Consider the following 19,025-nt stretch of genomic DNA (forward strand, 5'->3'; position numbering starts at 1 on the left):
ATCGTTAATTGTTAATTTAATAGTCTCGAATAGTCAACTCAAGTCCTAGTATAAAAACATTGACTTTTTAGCTTTAAAATCATTAAAAACCAACTTTTTAAAGCTTATAAACAATCTGAAAATTTAAGTTGATTCCTATAATTTAAATCGTCATTAAATTATGTGAATCAATCACTTAATCAATTGAAATTAAAACCCTAGTAATAGGTTATCATAAAAATCATGTTTTGACCTTAAAAATTGACACTTTATTATTTCATTAAATCTGAAAATAATAATTTCAAACATTAAAATCAATCTCATCAATTTAAATACGACAATAATAAAATACGGTGTTATAATACTAATTGCAGTACAAAAATCCCTAAATGCAGAATCATTTAATGACTTAAAAAATAAACGAAAGACAAAAACGCCCCTTACCCCTATTAACTTTTTTTTTTTTTGAACCAACCCCTATTAACTCTCCAAAACCAAAGAAATACTAAAAGTTCAAAAACCCTTCTACCCTTCTACGTATTTCTGGGTTTTCACCCTTCCTCTTGCTTCTCTGGATTCTCTACCTTGAAGATAGGTATGTCATATCTTGTTTTTTTTTTTGTCAATTCTGTCAATTTGATTTCCCTCTTTGATGTTGCCTGATAATTCGTGTATCATAGGGTTAAAAAAATTAGAATTGTAATTTCCGTAATCTGTTTCCGGCAGTCGGTTTGTACTATTGGGTACTATCACCGGAAGTCGGTTTGTACCACCGAATTCTACCGCCGGAAGTTGACTCCGGATTCCGGCTGATTGTTCCGGCGAGTTGTTTGTTGGTTAATTGTGTTCATGTTTTAACACTCAAATGGTATTAATATGTGATTTTATTTTTTCTGGGTGTATGAATTCATTAGTTGTTCAAATGTAATAATGTGTGGGTTTTTCTCCTTTTTCAGATCGAGTATTCTGATTGAGTAATTGATTTGGAAGCTTGTTTCTGCTGGGATTTGAGCTTTTCTGACTGTGACTTTGGTTGCATAAGAATTATTAATTGGTAAGAATCAAATCTTCATGTTTGTTTATGGTTTTGCAATTTGCATCTAATCATTGTGATTTGTTAGATGATTTAGTCACTGTAATTTGTTAGCTGATTTTGTCATTGTGATTTGTTAGACTTCTTATCTTCATTCAGAGTAATTATATAGCTCTTGGATGGAGAAACATATAAATTAGAACAAGGGCAATTTAGAAAAGATAGTATTTAAGTAATTTTAAGTTATTCTGCATTTAGGTAAAAAACTACCTGCATTTAGTACCCGTTTAAATAATCCAAAACAATATTAATAATATAATAATTTAAAAACGGAATTGAAATAGGGATAAAAGTATACGGAATATACGGAACACAATACACACGCAACACACACTAGGGGTGTGTATGCGTTGCGGGTGTGTACGGGCAACGAAGGCAACAACATCAACAACAAACAACAACAACAACAACAACAACAACACTCGGCGTGAGGCGCGAGTGCTGTGCGACAAAGGGAGGGCGAGAGAGCGAGGCCACAAGGCACGAGTGTGCGAGTGTGTGTGAGGGGAAGCAGGCAGCAATGGAGAAAAGCAATGAGTGATGGGCGTCGAGTGCTCGGGGCTGGGCACGACGCAAGGGAAGGCGGAGAAAAGGGAGAGAAAAAGAGAAACTGAAATACTGCAGCAGGATTTTAGAACTCTCATAACTTTTGATCTATAACTTGGAATCCATCGATTCTTGAAGCAAAGTTCAAGAACTTTTCGAGATCTACAACTTTGGAGAAGAAACCTTTTTCTGAAAACGAGCGGAAGTAGGAGAAAAACGGCCAAACATAAGTTCGACGAAAGAAAGAGGAATTTAGGGTTAGGGTTTTACTTTTAGGTTTAATGAATAATAGTGAGGGATTTTGAGGGTGAACACCTATATTTATAGGTTTAGGAAACTCAAATATGGGCTAGGCTTTAGGATTCCCTTACGGGCTTCATAAAACATAAGATGGGCTTGCTTAATTTGTTTGGACTTGAACTTGGAATTGAATTGAGCTAGATTAATTAAAAATCGTTTTACTTTTGAAACCCAATTAAATTCCCAACATGAAATAATAAATTATTTTTGTAATTAATTAAAATAATAAATATTCTAATTAATTAAAAATACATTTAAATAATATTTAAATGCGATTTAAATTTTAAAAATCATAAAAATACTTTATAAATATAATAAAATATATTTATAAATACAGAAAAATACGAGGTATTACACTGTCTCCCTCTCAATGGAAAAAATAAAAGAATAATATGAAAAATGCAAAAATATAAAGATTGAATCATGTTGTAAATTTAATTAGATGTCTATCTTAAGCCGTCTATATTCTGTTACGCGGAGTATTTATTGTTGTTGAATACTCCCTCCGTCCCGGAATACTTGACCTGTTTTCCTTATCGGGCCGTCCCTTAATACTTGACCTGTTTCTAAAAATGGAAATATTCTAACAATATTATATTATTTCTCACTCCACCCCTATTAACCCACCTACCCCCTACTCCATACAAAAAATAATTAAAAATTCAACCCCTACTCTCCCCCAACCCCACCTCTTAACCCACCTCCCACTAACTACATTAAAATAATACCCCACTATCAACTACTATCTATTAAATTAAATAAGTCAATTCAAGTCCCTTAAACTCTGTGCCGGTCAAACCCGGTCGAGTATTCCGAGACGGAGGGAGTATATAAAAGAAACAATCATTATCCTTTAATTTGAATTGCGGTTTTCTAAATACAAACCTTATGATCGAGTAATATTTAAACACGGAGTATATAGAATGGTGAGGATGGTTTCTTCAACATTTGGTTTTATGAATAATATGACATTGAGTGCTAAAGTTAAAGTTATATGAATTGTAGATAATAGATTGTTTGATGCAAATCCCGAGATATCATATGTAGTAATTCGGATTTTTTAATAAAAAACCGTGCATTGCACGGGCATCAAAACTAGTCTAATATATAAATATAACAGCCGATATACATATGAGTTTTATTTTAACTGAACAATTTAATAAAATTCGTACATCGCACGGGTCGCACGGGGCTAAAGTTTAGTAAAAAAATGAATTTTACCCGTGCATCGTGCATCGCACGGGATTTAAATCAAAATCTAGTTAAATAAAATAAAATTGAGTAATACGGAGTATGTTGTAAATGGAGTTTTCAATCGTTTAGTAACAAGCCCGTGGGTGAGTTGATAACTAAGGCTCTCTCGCTGCTCTCGCACCTTCTCCAATTACTTCAACAATCCAACTCTGGAGACAACCTCATTCAAAACTTGTTCATCAATCCACCATTGACAATCTCATTAAGCTACCTCTGAATTTCCGTCTACAAAACCCAGGTATTCCTTGCCTCCCTTCCTTGTGTAATCTTTATTCCACTATTCTCTGGATTTTTTCCTTGCATAATCTAAAATCTAAAATCTTCTCCTTCTATTTGATTTGTTCACTGTTCCGGAAATTCATTTTAAATTTGAATTTCCATTCCTCCTGTAAGTATCAATTTCTATTTATTTCGCCCTATTGATTTTCTTTCCCTTTAGCATTTGATTAAGGGCGATGAATTGATGATGTAAGGGATGCATATAAGCTTTTTTATAAATTTCTTAAATTCATACTAATTTTGGAATCATCATTGTCATTAACCCATTACCTTGCGGGGTAAGGGGGTCGGACGTAGGAAATCTTACCCTGCGGTTGCAGAGAGGCTGTTTCCAATTCAAATGCACTAATTTAGGAATGCACGATAAAATTCCGCGTCAATTGGTGTAAGTAATGTTTGATTTAGCCTAACATTTCTACCTCTAATTCGTTATAGCAGCCGTAATTAACTAGTTAACTACAAGTAATTATTGTGTGAATAATTATCAGAGCTCCAAAATTCGTCAGTTTAATATAAAGGTTAAATAATGAAACACTAAAGAAGTAAATGCATTGACGAACTAGCTAGAGGCTTAGAGCCCATTAAAGAAAAGAGGAAAAATAAAAATAAAAACTACTGGTTTAAGGGTTTGAACTCGAGTTGCTTGAATACATTGCGTGAGGGAAAATGCCAACTTAGCTAAGCCTTTTGCCTTATTATATGCAGCAAATTGTTGCAATATAGATACGCCCCTGTGAGTCATGATTCTCTCATTTTCATGCAAGACTCTTGCAATAAACTAAAGAGAAACTCAATACAATCTGAAGGTGGGTTTGTGGATTACAAACTCTACTCAAGACTAGTTGGTGGGCCCGATTAAGGGGTTTGCCACAAATTGGTTGTATAAATAAACTTTTAGTACACATTGTTTAGGAGTTTAGGTGAGTTTGGATAAAGTGCAAAAATAGGAAAAGTTTTGTGTAAGTCTGAATAATAAAAATAAGTGGATAAGTGGAAAATTGTTGTGGCACAGTTTGAAGTTTGGGGTTGAGTTTGGTCAAACTCACCCTAAGATTTATGGCTGCCTTTTCTCTATGATGTAATGGCCGGAACAACTACAATTATTAATGGGAACATATTTGTGGAGTTTATAAAACGTTGTCGAACTACGTATTCAGTCATTAAACTCGCATTCTCTCTTGTTAAGGGTTTATGGCACCTTTGTGGTTTGTGTAATTGTGTTGTACACTTTATGCAGTACTCCATGTTCTAAGATAGATTTTCAGCTAAGGATTTCCATTGTATTAAGTTTTAAGTAAATATGACAAGTTTGGAAGTTTAAGGCTCCTTTTGGTTTGGCGGAAAATATTTTTAGTAAAGGAAAAATACAGTTCCAAACTAGTTTTCCTTTGTTTGGTTCTATACATGAAAAGTCATAGAAATAAGGAAAATTACATGCATGGGTATGGATTGATGTGAGAGCGAAAAGGGAGGCAAGGAGGAAAATTGGTTCCCTTCTTTTTAAATGGAAAATGTTTTCGACCCTTGATAGAGTTGTTTTCACTGGAAAAATGTGTTTCACCCCTTTCCAGTACAAAGAACAAAAAATGATTGAAAGGAAAATATTTTACACCATGGAACATTTAAGAGCGCAGAGATATGATAAATGGAATCCCATTTTTCTTTGGTTTAATGAATTTATAGAGCCACAAAGGGTAGTTTTTTTGGACGGGATTTGATGCTAAGGTCTTGGGTAATATTACCACCCACCAAGGCTAGCCAACCAAGCTAGTTGTCATTCACATAGATGCATCAGGTGTAGATATAATGTTTGTACTTATTTGAGGGAACTATCAGATTTGCACAAATTCTTATTCAAAAGTGGTGTGCAATAAACATTGTACATCGGATTAAAAGTTAACTCATAAATTTTAAAATTTACCCTTATTTGTGTAAAAGTTATCTATTTTTTAGTGATAAAATTTTCATTTTAATAAAAATTATATCTTCAAAATCACTAATAATGCATAAATTAATCATTTAACCCTTTAAAATATTTATCTATCTATATTTTTTTTATAATATAAAAGTTAATCAAAACATATTAAAAGTTATAACTTTTTTTTGTAAAAGTTATCCCGACACCTTGTGCATGCAAGACCTTTTGACAGATTTTATTGTTTAAATTAGACATTGGGTTTAGGATGAAATGCTGGTTCATGTATATAGCTTATCCCATTATAAAAAATTTACCTGATTACTTTGATTTGGCAATGCAAATTCAATGTCATTGCCTCATTGGTAACGCTTGCCTATAATGGATGCAAGAGTTTGTGAACCCTAAGCTGGATAAATGGATATGTCTGAGAAGTATTTATGTTCATAGAGTTTCTCTTACAGAATTTTGTAAGGCTTTGTTGTTGTTGTTGTTGTAGAGTTTCTCTTACAGAATTTTGTAAGGAGTGGTTGTGTTATATTCTTTCTTCAACTTGATTGTGTTAAGCAGAAATTTTCAAATTTGGATGATAGTTGGATTCAGTACACGGTGTACATTTTTGTGCTTTCTTTTTGGAAAACTTTTGATTTGAGCAGTTGGCATGTCGCATTATTAAGGTATGCGCTGGGAACAATTATGGAATAAAAGGTTTCTCTTGGTTTAGCTCTAAAGGAGCATCTATGTTTGCTCAAATCTGGGGGATAATCCTTATTTTCTCTGAACCAAATGTTGGTTGGATATTCTAACAAAGTCTAATGACATTTCATAGCATTATGACCTCAATTTAAGGTGGCCTGGAAAAGAAGCTATGATTGTTAATAACCATCTTCTTTAGGTTCTCTAAACTTCTTATCAATTATCTGTTTATTCTTGTTTGCTTCTTGCTTGAAGGTATTCCTATTTTTACTAGCTGTCCAGAAACTTTTTTTATTCTTTTGTAAATTAATTTTCTCGGACTTGCCAAGTATGTAATTCTTTCGTTTTAAAATAGCTTCACCATTTTGACTTTTACGTTTTCAAACGCATTACTTTAACCATTAGTAGGCATTAAAAATGTGATAAATGCCATGTCATTATTTTGTCTCAGAAAAGTCAAAGGTTGACTTCCATTAATTAAAAATGACAAATAAATCGGTTCATTTGGGTTTTAAATCAAATAAGCCCATTTTACTTAGATGTCTTTTTTTTAATGGGTTTGGGTCATTTAAGTGGGTTAAGTTATGAGACACATTTACTTGTTGAAGGGAAAAACCCTAGCCCAGGAGAATTATATAAATAATTCTTTCCAAGTGATTGCTAGACCACACTGAACGTAGTACACAAAAATACTACACTCCAGAAAACTTAAATAGTACTTCCAAGCAAACAAATCAACATCAAATCCAGGTGGAAGAAGAACACCTAGCACAAGAAGTAGATGTCTCGTTCTGCCTCAATACAACGTCCTCGAAAGAGATTATGCCCGACGACCCTCACTCAAGACGACAAATCAAATAAGTTCCAACAAGCTCTAGAGAACGAATCAGTGGACCGAATAATTAGAGATTGTACCTAAAATTACAAGAAATAAATAAAATATTATTTTGTTCACATATTTTGGGTTTACTATTTTGTAGACGTGTTTACAAATTTGGCACGCCCGGTGGGACGTTCTCTACCATTCATCTCTTTCTCCACAAACAAATCAATTTTCCAATCAAGATGGTCGATAGACAAATCATTTCCCATTCCAATGCTGAGAAAGTCGCCTTATTGAAATAAAGGGCGGCGGAACTTGTTGAAATGATGAGAAGACGCGGTGATGGTGTACGTACCAGGTGAATGAAGAACGCTGTTCTGAACGTGGCCGCGGACTACGATAGACGCCCATTGCCACCAAGACACGCAAGAAAATCAATGTTTGTTCCTCCGATTTGTCCCAAGCCGTATTTCTGCAAGTCCCGCGAAATCCATGTGTGCGGGTCATTTCCTCGTTTCTTATTCTCGGTGAAGAGGATAAGTATCCTCACCAAAAAACTGACTAGTTGGATATCCATACACCAATCCATTATTTGACCCGTTTTACGTGGAGAGCGATGCAGAGAGTAGTATCGGGTCATCCCCTACACCACCCACGAAGATATCAAAATTTGAAGGGACTAACCAGTCCTCACGAACTAACGTTTCTGCGCTGATAGTGATTGAGTCCAAGACCATTGAGGAGCAACTTGCAGATATGAAGAGTATGATCATGAAACTCATGAAAGATGGAGAGGAGAAGGACAAAAATCAAGAAACAAAACGAGAAAATTTCCTCTTTGATCAGGAAGCTCGACAAATGTCCACAATGTGATATTGATAAGGAGGACAACGATTCTGAAGGAAGTACGGCCTCAAGACCGAGCAAAAAGAGTGACAAACATGGTGGCTCGTTCACTATAAAGAAGATTCGGGAAATGAAAACAACTGCACTGAAAGTCACATCGTCGGAGATTAAAGTCACATCGTCGATAGCCAACTATATGAGAAGCAGTATACCAATCATTTGTGGATGTCTGTTGATTATCAACCTCCCAAATTCCAGCATTTTGATGGAAAGGGGAACCCAAAGAAATACATAGCTCATTTCATCGAAACATGCAACAATGTTAGGACTTCAGGAGATCTACATGTCAAGCAGTTGATTCGTTCTCTCAAGGACACTGCGTTCGATTGGTACACAGATCTTCCCCCGGGAGTCATTGATAGTTGGGTGCAATTGGAGGAAGATTTCAAGGTCAAATTTTACAGCACACGACGTGTGGTCAGCGTGATTGAGTTAACCAAAACAACACAATGGAAGGATGAGCTAGTGATGGATTACATTCGATGGCGTACCATTAGCCTTGAGTGCAAAGACCGTTTGTAGAAACCTCCGCTGTCGCAATGTGCATCGGAGGTATGAATTGAGATTTATTGTACATTTTGCAAGGCATAAAATCAAAGCTTTTTCAAGAGTTGGTGGCTCGAGCCCATGACATGGAAATCAGCATGACCAACGACCAATATGGTAATGCTGATTTCCATGTTGATTTTAACCGTGAAGAGAGTTCTTTAACTTTCAACATGGTTGTTGGTAATGCTGATTTCCATGTCATGTGTTCGAGTCTCCAACTCCTGAAAGGACCTCGGATTTATCCCATGCATAATGTACAATAAATCCAATTCATATCTGGGATGCACATTGAGACAGTGGAGGTTTCTGATAAACGGTCTTTGCACTCCAAGCTTAAGGTACGCTATCGATTTGATATAATCTATCACCGTCTCATCCTTCCATTGTGTTGGTTGGTTAACTCAATCACTATAACGACATGCCGTGTGCTGTAAAACGTGACCTTGAATTTTTCCTCCGTTTACGCCCAACTATCAATGGCTTTCGGGGGAAGACATGTGTACCAATAGAACGCGGTGTCCTTGAGAGAACGAATCAACAGCTTGACAAGTAGATTCCCTGAAGTCCCGGTCCAAGCATTGTTGCATGTTTCGATGAATTGAGCTATGTATTTCTTTGGGTTCCCCTTTCCATTAAACTGCTGGAACGGGGGGGGGAGAACCAATAGACATCCACAAATGATCGATCCTTTTGGTGTACTGTTTCTCATGTAGTTGGCTATCGCAGGATGCAGTTTTTATCATGTCTTGAATCTTCTTCACAATGAACGAGCCACCATGTTTGTCACTCTTTTTGCCAGGTCTCGAGGCCTTACTTCCTTCAAAATCGTCGTCCTTCTCGTCAGTATCATTTGTGGACATTTCTCGAGTTTCCTGATAAAAAAGGAAATCTTCTCGTTTTGTTTCTTGATTTCCGTGTCCCTCTCCTCTCCATCACGACGGAAACGTTAGTTCGTGAGGACTGCCCATGCTCTTCAAAATTTGATATTTTCGGGGGTGGTGTAGGGATAACCCGGTACTACTATCTGCATCACTCTTCACTTAGAACACATCAAATAATGGACTGGTGTGGATATCCAACTTGTCAGATTTTTTGTGAGGATATTTATCCTCTTCAGTGGGAGGAAATGACTCGAACATAGGGATTTCGTAGGACTTGCAAAAATACGGCTTGGGGACAAATCGAAGGAGGCACGAACATGGATTTTCTTGCGTGTCTTGGTGGCAATGGGCGTCGATCGTAGTCTTGAAGCGGCCATGTTCAGATTAGCGTTCTTCATTCCCCCAGTACGTATACCATCTACCATCAGCACACCTTCTCATCATTTCAACCAGTTCCGCCGCCCTTTGTTTCACTGAGACGACTTTCTCAGTTCAATAACTGGGAAATGATTTGTCTAGCGGCCATCTTGATTGAAAATTTGATTTTTTGTTGAGAAAGAGACGAATGGTAGAAAACGTCCTACCGGGAGTACTAAATTTGTAATCACAAATTTAAGTCTAAAAAATAGTAAACTCAAAATAATGTGAACAAAGTAATATTTTATTAATTTCGAGTACAATCTCTAATAATTCGATACACTGATTCGATCCCCACAACTTGTTTGATTGTATGGAGGTAGAACGGGACGTCGACTTCTTGTGCTTGTTGTTTTTCTTTCACCGGGATTTGATGTTGATTTGTTTGCTTGGAAGTAGTATCCAAGCAATGTTAGTATTTTTGTGTACTACGTTCAGTGTGTTTGGCAAAAGACTTGGAAAGAGTTATTTATATAATTCTCCTAGAGTAGGGTTTTCCCCTTCAATAAGTAAATGGGCCTCATAACTTAAACAGTTAAACCTACTTATATAGTTATATAACCCAAATCCATTAAAAAATAAATGATCTTTAATTAATATGAGCTTGTTTGATTTAAAACCCAATTAACTGATTTATTTGTCATTTTTAATTAATGGAAGTCAACCTTTACTTTTCCGGACAAAATAATGATGTGGCATTTTTCACATACACCATCAACATTTATAATTGTGTATTTATTAAAAATTGATATATTTAAAATATAAATTGAGATAAACATAATAACATTTTATAAAATAAGATTTGTTTTTACTTGTTAGTAGAAAATTATGGTCAAATTGAGATAAGTGAAGAGTGCCACAAGTCAAAACGATGCAACTATTTAGAAACGGAGGTAGTACTACATAATATTTCTAGCATGTGGCTAGGGCAACAAACAAACATTCCTTGACGGGTTAGAAAAGTCTATGTAGTGGGTAGGGGGTCAAATTAAAGTGAAGAACAAACTTTTTGATAGTGAACATAGTATCAAGCAGTCCCTTCAGAGAAAAAAAAACTATTTTCGACGTGCTCTCGCCATTCTTTTTTCAGTAAATACTATTACTACCCCGTAGTTGTTGCTTACAATTTTAAAGCTTTGTCTTCCTTGAGTGTTTGTTTCCTTGATTTTCTTATTGTACTTCTATAAAGTCTCCCTTTGTTTCTCTTATAAACAAATTAGGTGTGTTTCAAACTTTCGATAACAAGTACACCGCCTGCCTTTGTTTCTTTTCGTTTGAGGGGAACATCCCCTGCTTCTTAATTCTTAGTGTTTTAGACTTTTTCATTTGTCTAAATAGTTGAGTTTTTAGGGTGAATAGGTAGTATCAGTTTTAGGTACTTCTATATTTGTTAACCAAAATAACTTGAAATAATCTTTCTCCTTAATAGTATCTATATACGTAGATTTCAGTAGGGCTACAGAAGTCGAGTTGAGCTTGAATCTAAGTGTAGTAAAATCGAGGTTTGCCCTAGATTCGAGTTTGAGTTTGAATAGGCCTCAGAATTTCTAAGCTCTAACTGCGCTCTATAGTATTTGATACAGCTAGATTCTTTTTAACAAGAACTTACAATATGTTAAATCTCATATGGTAATAAAATTGCAGTTTTTGTGAAAATGAAGTAGCTCCACAAGCGTTCTAGTTTATCTCAAACTATTGCTGGACTACTTGTGAGTTGTTCTCAACTCAACTGAGCTATAGTTGACCTTGGAACTTAAGGAGCTTGCTTAGTTAGTTCATTAGTTTACTTAACATTCTTTTGTGTTTTTCATTTGATTTATGACATTGCTGCTACTTATTAAAATTTTATATGCTGATGATCAGGTGGCATTATCATGGGGAGTTTCTGGCATTAAGTTGCTCTGGAATATTGTAACTTCAAGGAGTTTTAGTGAAGGCCCCAGAATGATGATAGTTTGCCCTCCTATCAAGACTTGCACCAAAAATGTGCTTCCTGTTAGTGGGCATTTTCAAAAGAAGATGAGAAGACATGTACATAATTTGGGGTCCCCAATTGTGTCCAGTTCATGCTGTTTTGTTTTAAAACAGGGAATTTCCAGAATTAGATATTCTCGAATTTCAGTCTTCAGAAAATCATCATGGTTTTCTGATTGTAGCTATCGCGCATTTCGATGGTTTCAGTACAAATCTGGTGTATCCAGTAAGAAAGTGTCCTATCCATTATTAACGGTTAAAAGTTCAGCAAATGCTAGGGGTTCTCAAGAGACATCAATTGGTTTCTCATCCTGGCCTCAAGATGCAACTGTAAAAAATTTGGTGCTGAAAAGAAGACTGCTGTCTGACCTTAAATTAAGTGTGGGACCATTTTCTTGGTCGAAAGGATATGGTGCTGTTGGTTTGATTTCGGGATTACTAGCTTGTTATTCAACTTCAAATTCAGCGCATGCTGAAGCGTCAGAGGGAACAGGGGACAATAAGGAATGCGCTAATTCATCGGCTGACCATATTTCCCATGGAAAGAAAGTTCACACTGATTATTCTGTCATAGGTAAGAGAGTAAATGCTTGTACTTTGTTTCAGTTTTGATAAATCTTACTTCTATCAAAGATAAACCTAAGTTCACCAACTAATAATATAGCTAGGGAAGTAAGGATCGTATCCACAGGGAAACATTGTTCTTCCTACTACTAATCGACAGGTGTGGACTATGGGTAACAATGGGTAACTGGTAAAATTGGTTGTTTGAAAGATTAATCTACAACAGTAATTAAATGGAGGGAATATCAATATTAAAAGGTCTAAAGCAACGTTTCAACACGAATGCAACTAGGATTGGACGACGGACAATAATAAACAATTAATAATCATAACCAAGGATAACATGCATCTTCCGAATCTTATGAATCCTCTAGGAATTATAACTAGCATTATAACTAGCAGGTCCTTGCAATGTACTAGAAATAATACTATCTAATAGTCCCAGATCAAAAACATCATATTTATACCTCTCGATGCATAATTTAACGTTAATCAAACTCAATATCAAATTAGTCCGGCCGAACATACTTGACGAGCAATCAAGACAGACTATAGAAATTAAGATCAATAATCCAATATCAAAGCCAATCCAATCCCAATCAAACATTCATGGATCCCCTAAACCCTATAAATTAAACTACTCACACATATTTAAATTAAACAAAGCAAACATATTTATTGAATACATAAATGAAATTAAGTAATTGAAATAGAAAATAAAACAATACCGAATTGAAGAACGAAGGATTGAACTTGAAAGATTGGAAACTTGAATTGAAATTGGAAAGTAACTACCAAGGGTTTTCTGGAGACAGAAATAAACTAATTGCATAAAAATTCTGAAAATCTAAAGTATTTTCCAAGTCTTTAAGACTTAGTATTTATAGTGTTACTAAAAATTACAAAAACAAAGGCATTAAACTAAGAAAACACAGAAAAGGTTGTCGTCGCCCGATCAGGGGCGATCGAGCTCGAGAAGCACTTGACGCTTCAAAACAACGAAATAACTCCCGCCCGATCGGGCGCGCTTGCAAAATTGCACAATTCCCTATCTTCAGAACTCCATAGTCCATATCTCCTTCTTTATTCGTCGAAATTAGGCGAGTGATCACTCTGGAAAGTTCTTGAAGTCTAGAATCCAACCCAATTGGAATATTGACATTTCGATTTGTAGAACTTGAGTTGTGATTAAAATAGTGGACGAAATTCATTTTTCTACTTCTTTCATTATTCGCTTTGCTTCAAAACTCTTCCAACTCAATGTTCGTGCTCTCAAAAGTACTATCATCTCTTGTAGTGGTTCAAATGAGTAGGAAATGCACTCAAATATGCTAATTCCTACAATGATAAACCTGAAACTACACACACATTACAAGGAGCACATTAGTAATAAAAATGGCTCCGAAGAGCACAATTAATACCAATAATCAACGAGGGACGGGGTAGAAACTCTATATAAAATGGGCACATCAATTACGGAGGTATATCCTATTCCGTGGACCAGATCCTCTCATACTACTTCGGTCAATGAAGCAAGTAATAGTTTGCAAGTATAAAAAAACTAAGCAAACATGCATTGGTGTTATGTGTACCATTTTTGCTACTCACGTATAATTCATTTGCATTTTGAGGCAGCCAATAATAGAAAAATTTGTTAACTTTATAAGATGGAACCATGGAGGTTGTAATTGATAACGTTATTGAGTTATTGCGGACTGCAGACATGTATGTCTCCCTCACATGTATATTGAGCTGTTGGAGACTCTTGATTCTGTTTTTTGTTTGTGTATAGAGAGGATTCATATGTGTCACCCATGCATATCATTCCTTAGTTCACCTATGTTCTACGGAGTAATAATATGTCCCATTTGAGTGATTTGACTGTTCGAGTCAAAGGATACGAAATTTAACTGCTATTTTGAAGTATAGATTGGATTTCATAGCAAAAAACTGTTTAAAGATTTATCTTGAAAATCTCTATACATACGCGTATACTTATGTTTATAATGGTCATGGTTGTACCTTGAACTCTGTAAAAAATGTTGGGAGTTATATATGCTTTGCTCTGGATTAGTTTCTTCAGCATGGCCAACATGGATTAACTGCTGCTTGTATTGCAGGCATACCTGGAGATGGAAGGTGTTTATTTCGTTCTGTTGCTCATGGTGCTTGTTTAAGACGCGGAAAACCTGCCCCAAGTGAAAGCCTTCAGAAACAATTAGCTGACGAGTTGCGGGCAATGGTACGCCTATGAATTGTATGATATCCCTGATCAACTTTATATTTTTCTAGCTTCGGTTTATCAGGATTGTATTATTGAACTGATAAGGTCATCAGAATCTACAACTGTTACGTTGTTGAAGAGAAACTCAGAATATGTTATGTGGGTAAATGCACCACAATGCACATGTACACTAGGTAGGGGAAGAATACTTTGTTGTTTCCTTGCTTCTTAAAAGGCTCCATGTTAAGTTATGAGTGAAGTCTTTCACATCTATAGAGTAGAGATCATAATTAATATAGTTTCACTTTTGATTTGATCCTCAAGGCACAGATATGCTTCAGTCAAGTTCAGTTTTCTATTGCTAAACTTCTCTCTTCTTGTGAATTCACGATACAACAACAACAACAACAAAGCCTTAGTCCCAAAATGATTTGGGGTCGGCTAACATGAATCGTCGTAGGAGATCGTCATTTGTCCCAATCAAACCAGAAAAGACCAAGAAGTAAAAAGAAAAAAACAAGGAAGAGAAAGTGAAATTAATGAAAGTAGGATAAGAGAAAATGTATATATATATAATAGAAGAAATATTGTAAGAGATCATAAAAATAAGTAAAATTTAAAATAAATGAATAAGTAAAATAAGTGCATTTCAAAATAGAATGTGAAATTAAAAAAATTGAAAGAATTTTAAAAATAAAATAAAAGTAAAATAAAAATTAAAATACAAATAAAGAGAATCAGAAACATTGAAGTTGTGTAAGTCAAATGAAGTCATTAATGTATATTCTCTCCCTCCACTCTGTCCTATCCAACGCCATATTTTCCTCAATCCCAAGAAAGCTCATATCGTGCTCAATCACCTTCCTCCAAGTTTTCTTAGGTCTTCCCCTACCCCTTGCAATTCTATCCCTTTGCCACCCTTCTATCCTCCTAACCGGGGCATCGTTTGATCTTCTGCTTACATGTCCAAACCATCTTAAACGATTTTCCATCATCTTAAACTCAATCGGTGCAACCCCTACTTTCTTCCTAATAATCTCATTCCTCAAACGATCATTTCTTGTATGCCCACACATTCAACGTAACATGCGCATCTCCGCCACATTCATCTTGTGCACGTGACAATGTTTCACTGCCCAGCATTCCGTGCCGTATAACAAAGCCGGTCGAATTGCCGTGGGGTAAAATTTTCCCTTCAATCTTTGGGGCATTCTTGTGAATTCACGATGATATAAATTATTTAACAATATTTAGAATGTATTTTCTTACATGGCACCAAAATCTGCTAGTTGCTAGGATCAGCCAAATCATGATTAAATAGGTTATGAAAATTAAAAGCTTGTATGTGAATAACAGTGACTTGTTTCAGGTTGCAGATGAATTTATCAGAAGGCGACAAGAAACTGAGTGGTAAGCATTTGTGATTTATCGTTAAGTGGCCACCTTTTCTCCATGTTTATTGTTATTATAGTAGATTAGCTAGGTTTGATGGGTTCCTATGGGATGAAAGTACAAATAAAAAAGTAACTTCTTAATGGGAGGGAGTCTCTTGGATGTGTTGGGGAAATGTTTTATGTAGTCTTATACAAGTACACTATTGGAAAAATGAAATCACATTTGAATAAGGGGGAATATTTGGAGAAAACTTCTGTTTACATTCTTTTTCCTTCTTAGATTGACAGTTTGGTTAAGAATTATCCCCCGGTTTTAAAATTGCTGTTAATCTTTGTATTAATAACTAAGATTCTGGAAAAGTGAAAGTTCTTAATGGTATCATTGTATCATGTTGATGACAGGTTTATTGAAGGTGATTTTGACACTTACATTTCACAAATAAGGAAGCCACATGTATGGGGAGGTGAGCCTGAGTTGCTGATGCTCTCCCATGTTTTAAGGTAAGGTTCTCAATGTGATTCCACTTAGGCTTATTAACAGAGATTATTTCTGTGCTTCATTCTTTTTTTAATACGGAGTGTAACCAGTCTTTGTGGCAAATTAGTGCATTTAAGGTTTTTGACTCGTCAGTGTGCTGCATGAGTTGTTTTCATTCTAAGACACCACTTATCATAACTTTCTTTTGTAAGTCTTGGATATTGAAAAGCTACTACTTTTTTTTTTTATCAACGTGGCTCTGTTACGGATTTATTAGTAGCAGGGTGCGCGCTCACAATATTTTCACACAATAGGATAGATAGGAAATGACAATATTCTATGGACTTCTGAATGTATTTGAATGTGGGTACAACAAATTGAATTACAAACAATACTTTCATAGAATGCTGTAAACTAATGAATGCTTATCTTACTTTTTCTCGTACTGATTTATATCATCGCGGCCTTTAATTTTTCCATCGTCATTGCTTAATGTTGATACATTATTTTGTCAAATTTAGCTACTTTTAACACCCCCAGAAACTTGACTTTCTGAGAATGCAATTAACTTTTGTATAATGCTATTTTGAGTGCCCACGTTGGTTCTAAGTTCTAACAGGTTTCTTTATCGCAGGATGCCGATTACGGTTTATATGCGCGATGACAAGTATGGCGGACTGATATCTATTGCCGAGTATGGCCAGGAATATGGCAAAGACAACCACCCAGTACAAGTTTTATATCATGGTTATGGTCATTATGATGCGTTACTAATGCCTGGAAAGAAAGGTACCAAATCTAGGCTGTAGCTTCTTCTCTATTGACAACAGTTTGAGCTGCCAGTTGCAAGTTCACGAGCAAAACGGTATTATTTGTCTCTGTGCTCCTGGAGCGATCTTCCAGTAATGAATTGTTGGTGATGAATGTTGACCATCTCCAAGCACAGGTGACATATATCCTTCTTTGTTTACGATTAATACAAATTACATATATAGTACTAGTATGAAAATGTGATGGAAAAATATAGGACGACTCTGAATTACTCCTTTGAAGTTTACTTCATTTCCGTGTTTCCCTTCATGTTTTTTTCTCTTTAGTTTTTATGGAGTAATAATTCTAATTTGTTGTATGTTGTCCTCCAAATACATGGAAAGTAAAGGAATTTTTTTTGGGGTGTCGGCAGTGATGTTCCCAGGATTTTTAGAGTATTGTGTCGGGTGATCCTCCACACCACACAATATATTACTAAAAAAAATGTATCGTCCTAAAATTAATCAATATTCATATTACAATCGTATAAAGTTTTTACAATTATTCTCTACGATTTTCATATGTGCGGTGAAAACAGAAAAGAATAACTTAATTTAAGAGGGTGGATATTTAAAATCAAAACTCTAATAGACCAGTTGATTCTAAAGACTGCTCTCTTAAGATAATCCCCCTATAGTTATTCAAAATTCTAAGAGAACGATTTTTTCTAAAGACTGTTCTCTTAGGATTATCTATCTCTTACGTGTGGGGCGGGTGTTTTAAGTATAACCTAAGAGATCGGTACTTTATAATACCAGGTCTATTAGCTCTCAGCTATAAGTTTTTTTTTTTCCATTTTTTTTGGGGGGTCGGTGGACCCCATACACCTACCTAGCTCCGCCACTGCTGACTAGTGACTACACCAGGAAGTTGGTAAATTATACAAGTAGTTAAAGATGTTAAAAGTCAACTAACAACATAACACTAGTACCCCCACCCGGGCCATTACTAGAATTTGATCCGTGAGTGTGGATGTGATTTCGAGCTTTGAAATGAAGGGCACATAGTCATAATAATATCTCGGAGTACTCCACTTTTTTATGCGTTGAGTTTAGTAAGAAGTTGGTTTTAGTGGAACCTGGAGAGGACGACGAGCGTCGCTCACATGTGTGCGATACAACCCTATTAGTATATTTACTACCCATATAGATCACCTCAAAGATAATCAACCAAACAATACAAATCCATTACACCGCAAATAATCCACCAAATAAACAACTTAGCAATCAACTAATAATCAAATGCGGTAAAACAAAAATGCAATCAACACACATGAATTATACGTGGAAAACCCATTCGATGTGAAGAGTAAAACCACATGACTTATGATGAGTCCACCCTTATCACCTCTTATTATGGTAAAATTGAGGGCAAAAGAAATCAAATCAGACATACAAAGGTTTACAATCCATCAACACTTTAAGACATAAGAGATCTACAATAGAGAGACAAATGATGAAGAATATCGCTACCTACCCAAAACCAACTGTGCATGCCCCATTCCCCAATCTTGGCGTCGACAAAAAAAGCCGGCGATGCAAGGTGGTCGGGTGAAGCTGGCGAGCAATTGATATTTATTAACAAATCAACCAATACCAATGCAAAAGGGAAAAGGAAGGGGGAAGAGAAAGCAATTAGTCAAGTTGTCAAGAGAATTATGACAAATTTTCAGGCGACATCACTGGGCCAATTAACACATTTTTCAGGATCAAGACTACTGTTTGATCTTTGAACTTTTTTTAGATACTTGAGTGAGGTTATTGAGGTGTGAAAGTTGGGTGAAGATATTAAAAGAAGTAGAGAAAAGGATAGGATCAAAGTTTAGATGAAAAGAGAAAGAAAAGATAGGATTTGTGTTTGATCGGTGCTTCCAGATCTAAGGATTGCGTAACCCACTAAATTAAAATTTTAAATTTGATTTTCTCTTTTCATAATTAAAAAAA

The 19,025-nt window shown here is 35.5% G+C and overlaps 1 protein-coding gene across 2 annotated transcripts; it reads left to right on the plus strand.

Moving 5' to 3' along the window:
• The first annotated feature begins 449 nt into the window (after nucleotides 1-449).
• LOC110776376 (OVARIAN TUMOR DOMAIN-containing deubiquitinating enzyme 4) lies at nucleotides 450-17,583 on the plus strand. Of its 2 annotated transcripts, XM_021980931.2 has the most exons (7): nucleotides 450-574; nucleotides 936-1,033; nucleotides 11,502-12,186; nucleotides 14,297-14,418; nucleotides 15,770-15,810; nucleotides 16,197-16,295; nucleotides 16,907-17,583. In XM_021980931.2, exons 3-7 carry the CDS (start codon nucleotides 11,583-11,585, stop codon nucleotides 17,079-17,081), a joined length of 1,041 nt encoding a protein of 346 aa, XP_021836623.1. In that variant the 5' UTR covers nucleotides 450-574; nucleotides 936-1,033; nucleotides 11,502-11,582; the 3' UTR covers nucleotides 17,082-17,583. The 2 variants fall into 2 exon arrangements, with proteins under 2 accessions (XP_021836623.1, XP_056696138.1); XM_056840160.1 differs by lacking the exons at nucleotides 450-574; nucleotides 936-1,033 and adding an exon at nucleotides 3,735-3,836.
• The last annotated feature ends 1,442 nt before the right edge of the window (nucleotides 17,584-19,025 follow it).

This window comes from Spinacia oleracea, chromosome 3, assembly GCF_020520425.1.
Source record: "Spinacia oleracea cultivar Varoflay chromosome 3, BTI_SOV_V1, whole genome shotgun sequence".
Taxonomy (NCBI): Eukaryota; Viridiplantae; Streptophyta; class Magnoliopsida; order Caryophyllales; family Amaranthaceae; genus Spinacia; species Spinacia oleracea.

Bases quoted from the DNA above. Each gene is read 5' to 3' on its own strand.
- LOC110776376 (XM_021980931.2), top strand. From the start codon at position 11,583: ATGATGATAGTTTGCCCTCCTATCAAGACTTGCACCAAAAATGTGCTT. The intron at 15,811-16,196 runs GTAAGCATTTGT...TGTTGATGACAG, and splicing joins AGGCGACAAGAAACTGAGTG to GTTTATTGAAGGTGATTTTG. The intron at 16,296-16,906 runs GTAAGGTTCTCA...TCTTTATCGCAG, and splicing joins ATGCTCTCCCATGTTTTAAG to GATGCCGATTACGGTTTATA.